Below are 5,330 nucleotides of genomic sequence, written 5' to 3' on the forward strand. Positions count from 1 at the left end.
TAATTTTTTTTTTTATTCATTTCTGAGAGAGAGACCGTGTGAACAGGGGAGGGTCAGAGAGAGAGGGAGATACAGAATCTGAAGCAGGCTCCAGGCTCTGAGCTAGCCATCAGCACAGAGCCCGATGTGGGGCTCGAAGCCACAAACTGTGAGATCATGACTTGAGCCGAAGTGGGACCCTTAACCGACTGAGCCACCCAAGCGCCCCTAGAAATTTTAATAAAAGGCAAAAGATACACCTAAGGAGAAGCCAGAGTATTCCAGAGTTGTAATTTTGTATGATTTATAAATTACATGATGAATCTGATTTTTTTTTTTCCTATTATCTTTTCTCACTAAGCTATACTCTGTATCTTTGGTTGGGCTCCTGATGGAGCAGACTCTAAGAAGGAGACGGGGCTGGAACAGGAGGCTTATTTAGCAAATGTTTTTGGACTCATCATCTGTGGAAAGAATGAGAAGAAATGGGGATTGAGCAGAGGAGGAGTTGGTTTGTGATATTATCTCAACCAAGTTCTCAGTTGACCCCATGGGAAACTCTGAGGCTGGAAGGCCCTTCAGATTTGTCCCAAATCTGAGTAAGAAAGTCAAATATTTGTTTGCCTGTATTTGATTCAGCCTGCCAAAAGAAGGGGATGTGACCGACCTTGAATGAAGTGACTCTTCAATTTCCGAATTACTTTCGAGGTCTGATAGCCAGGGCCAGCCAGCATCATGGATGTGCGACTTGTGTAGTTACACAGCACTCCACGCTTAGAAAGTTCTCATTGTTAGTTTAATATTCTGCCATCTTTGTCTTAAAATTCTTAAATTTTTATCAGGGAGCCCAAAATTTTCATTTTGCACTGGGCACCACAAACTATGTCATTGGTCCTTTGCAGGGTTCTTCCTCTTGGGGACTCAGACTCTCCTTTCAGTCGATGGGTCTGAGTCCAGCAACTGGCTTGGGTCTGGAAACTGGGCAAGGGATTTTAATTGAGGTGATTGCTGTCAGCCTACTGATCATCCATCTTTATTTTGACTGTACAGATTGAGCAGTACCCTTGCAGACCATCTGTGTTACCATGTTCTATTGATCATCTCCATATCTTTCAGGCTGGCACCCGACTGGCCACTTATTATAATTACAGTCATCTGGTTTCTGACAGTTATGTACGATAGCTATGTACCCTCCATTAATTGGGGTCCTATCATGTCCCTTGCTATCAGTGAGCCCAAGTGGGTCTTTACTACATAATGTAATGTGGGTCAACACTGTATCTCAGAAGCCTGTTATAGTGCTGGGCACATTGGTGTTCATAATTTATTAAATTCGTATTAACCCATTGGGCTATTGCTATCTTCATCATTCCTTTATCACTTGATGCCTATCATGTGTTGGAACTGATGCCATGTTAGAACTGAAGCTATGGCAACGTTGCCTGTTCAAAGCCTATTTGGGAAATTCACCTAATGTGGTTAACAGGTGAAACTGATTAGATTGGTTAAGGCCTTAAGGGTGAACAAAATGCTATTAAAGATCACTTGATGGTGCAGCTAACTTCCTAGAAAGTCCCAACAGAGGTGACATTTGAATAGTATCTTTAAAAACACTAAAGCCTGGGTGGCTTAGTCGGTTAAGCGTCCGACTTTCGCTTAGGTCATGATCTCGCGGTTTGTGGGTTCGAGCCCCGCGTCGGGCTCTGTGCTGACTGCCAGCTCAGAGCCTGGAGCCTGTTTCATTCTGTGACTCCCTCTCTCTCTCTGACCTTCCCCTGCTCACGCTGTCTCTCTCTCTCTCTCCTAGAAATAAATAAAACATTTAAAAAAAAAACAAAAAAAAAACCACATGCTTCCTCCAGAGCCAGAAAGCAGCAGGACAAACATAGTCAGCAGGAGGAGTAGGATTTCTGGGCACCTTATACTCAGACCTCATCATTTCATAAGTACTATTTAGAACCAAATTATAATCCTTTCAGTCTTCTCCCTGCACCTCAAACCAAGAGCTCTTCTTTTTCCAATGCTTTATGAAATCTTTTCTCAACTTACCCTCTTCAGTCAGCATTTTACATTCCTGTTTATGCCTAAACTTTGTTTCCAAGCTATGTCTTCCTTAACCTCATCAAAAATGGATCCTTAGAATTCCATGATCTGATTGACATGTATAGCTGATAATACGAAACTAAGTGTTCTTTCTCATATAGTGCTCTCTTGCTCTCTGAAGCTTTCCCTGAGCTCTGAAAACAGGCCTGAGACTTCCATCTAATCTACAAAAGTAGCACTATCCACTGGCACTGGCAGATGGACAGCTTGAGGTGTTAGATGATGATATATGGAAACATGAGGCAAAATTATAATTTGCTCATGAGGCTTTAGCTCTTAACCTTTCAATCATTCATTGCTTTGTTCAAAACATTCTTGTAACTGAATTGAATTATAATTCAATTCTAAGCTTTTTTTTTTGTAATCTTACTAATGCTTTTTCAACTGCTAACTCCTCTATGAATGGTTATGTTGAAGAAAATGACAAAGTTGCACTTGTTTAGAGAAAATATGGAAGTGATTCATCATGTATACATTTGTCAATTTTTGCTCAGGCCATAGGTTTTTTTCCTCAACTTTGACCTTCAGAAGTACACTAGAGATAGATAAATAGCAGAATATCCACATTATGTCACTCACAAGAACGGCTAAAAAGAAGGGGCCACAGTCAGGTCAGTATCACTTTAATAAAACGAACAGAACCCATTATAACAACAGCTCTTTATTACACGGATTCAAATGCACAGCAGACCAATCATGTTCCCTGAAATTCAACAATCACATTCAACAGACACCTGACCGTGCGTTCCTCAACACTGTGGCTCTAAGGGGCTTCCTTCGAATTCCCCTTACAAAGCCTTGCGCAAAGAAGGGGTGAAGCACCAGTAAGAAAGACTGTTGCTAACAGTAGTTATAGTCTTTGTCATCTTCATCATCAACAACATGCAGTTTCTTCCTTCTATGTACATGGCATTGTAAAATGGGCGCTACACTCTGCCTATGGTACAAAGTTTATAAATACAATATACCAATACAAAGTTGAAGCCATTAAAAAGAGCTTAATAACTACCAGGAGATCATTAAATCTGGGGTGTTGATGGAATCTATGAAGAGATTTAGAAACGACACACAAACTCAAACATAGTAAACGTTTTACTTGGGAAGGGGCAAAAGGGGGATTTCTTATGTGCTACAGGGGCCCTTCTAAGTCGCTTCAGGCTTACTTTCTTTCCGCTATTATCTTTAAATACTGTAAAGCATTGTGAGCCGCGTCGCTCTGGGCATTGCCGCAGGAGATCCCGGAGCCATGACAGACTGTGATGGGACTGGTGGATAGTTCAGCGAGACACTGATACTGTCCATTGGCACTCAGCTCTTCTGTAATGACACATTCAAACGGGACAGTTAAGGCCAAGTGGATAGAAAGCAGATTGTGAAAACAAGTTTTTACTATTGTCTTCGTCTACAGACTTATGGTACACGACTCTGCTTCTTCATCTTTATCATCCTTATAGAAACAGACACCAAAACACCATCGCTCAACTCTAGTAGCTCTCAAACACAGCTGTGCTTACCTGAGGGAGCTCCAAAGAAATGCAGGTGCCTCGGCCTCACTCCAGCTAGCTCAATCAGACACCCAGGGCCTGGGGTTGGAGTAGCTAGATTCTTGCATTTCCTCCTAAGAGCTCCCAAGGCAATTCTAATGTGGCTAGTTGAACAGTGTTTGCAAATTGGAGCGCAGTGACTTTAGAGAGGAAAAAAAACATTTGCTAGAGAACTAGAGAGATTGTGTTCTTCCCAATCAAGGCTAGAATTACTTTCAGTAGACCTCTGAGCCAGGAAATACAAGGTTCAGAGCAAGACTTCTCTTTCGCCTTCATGTTCTTTCGCTATACATCTGTGCAGATAGTCTAGTTCCATACTGCATATGGGTTAGGGTGTTTTAAAAATACCTAAACCCAGGAAACAAATGTTCTCATCAACGCATGAATCACTGTCACTAAAGATGGTTAGATGACACAAGGGAAAGAGGTAGAAACAGGTGAGTTACCAGTTGTTCAAAGTGGTCATGATTAAATGCTATTTCAGCTAGAGTCACTATAACCTGAGACCTCCAGATACAGTGGTTATTTCATGTGTGTAGAGGCTTTCTAGTGCTGGCATTGAGGCTTTTTTTTCCCCTTTTAAACTGAGGTAAAATTCACATAACATAATGTTAACCATTTTAAAGTAAACTATTCAGTAGCATTTAGTACATCCACGGTGTTGCGCAACCACCACCTCTCACTAGTTACACAACATTCTCATCATTTCATTTCCCCAAGAAGAAACACCAGACACATCAAACAGGTGCTCCCTATTTTGCCTCTCCGGAAGCTCCCGGCGACCATCTGTGGATTAACCTACTCGGGATATTTGATATAAATGGTACCATATAACATGACCCTCTTGTGTCTAGCTTCTTTCAGCTAGTATGTTTTTGAGGTTCATCCAAGTTGTAGCATGTAGCAGAACTTCATTTCTTTTCGTGGCTGAATAATATTTAATTGTATGTATATCCCACAACTGATTTATCCATTCATCTGCTTACGGGCATTTGGGCTGTTTCCACCTTTTGGCTACTGTGAACAGTACTACTATGAACATGTATGTACACGTATTTGAATACCAGTTTACAATTCTTTTGGGTATATACCTAGCTGAACTGCTAGTTCATATGCTAACTCATTTGAAAAGCAGCAAAACTCCTGTTTTTGCAGCAGCTCAACCATTTTCCATTCCCACCAGCAGTGAGGAGGGCTACAATTTCTCTACATCTTTGCCAACCTTTGTTATCTTCTATTTTCTTCATCATAGTTATCCCAGTGGGTCTGAATTGGTACCTCTGTGCCTTTGATTTGCATTTCCCTGATGACTAATAATAGTGACAGCTTTTTGTATGCTTGTTGGCCATTTGCTTATCTTTTTTGGAGAACATCTAGGTTCTTTTGAAGGTAACTGAATAGAAGTTAGGCCAAATTAGGGGCGCCTGGGTGGCTCAGTCTATCTGACTTTGGTTCAGGTCTTGATCTCACAGTCTGTGAGTTTGAGCCCTGCGCCAGGCTCTGTGCTGACAGCTTGGAGCCTGGGGCTTGCTTCTGTGTCTCCCTCTCTCTCTCTGCCTTCCCCAGCTTGCTCTGTCTCTCAGAAAAATTAATTAAAAAAATATTTTTTAATTAAAAAAAAAAGTTAGGCCAAATTAGCTGACTGTGGCTTTTAGATTGCTATTCTATATTTACAAGAACTTAGTTCTCAAAATCGGTTAAGAT

At 41.2% G+C, this 5,330-nt stretch overlaps 1 protein-coding gene across 4 annotated transcripts in view; it reads right to left on the reverse strand.

The window, feature by feature from the left end:
- Positions 1-2,727: 2,727 nt before the first annotated feature.
- The window catches only part of PRKRA (protein activator of interferon induced protein kinase EIF2AK2), a 20,691-nt gene continuing 18,088 nt past the window's right edge, over positions 2,728-5,330 (reverse strand). For 2 of the 4 annotated variants that reach the window (XM_077776293.1, XM_077776297.1), the window contains one exon: positions 2,728-3,399. In XM_077776293.1, the coding sequence (XP_077632419.1) occupies positions 3,242-3,399 (158 nt within the window). In that variant the 3' untranslated portion in view covers positions 2,728-3,241. The other 2 variants (XM_077776296.1, XM_077776294.1) reach the window with 2 other exon arrangements.

Source organism: Crocuta crocuta, unplaced genomic scaffold (assembly GCF_008692635.1).
Source record: "Crocuta crocuta isolate KB4526 unplaced genomic scaffold, BGI_CrCroc_1.0 scaffold17, whole genome shotgun sequence".
Taxonomy (NCBI): domain Eukaryota; kingdom Metazoa; phylum Chordata; class Mammalia; order Carnivora; family Hyaenidae; genus Crocuta; species Crocuta crocuta.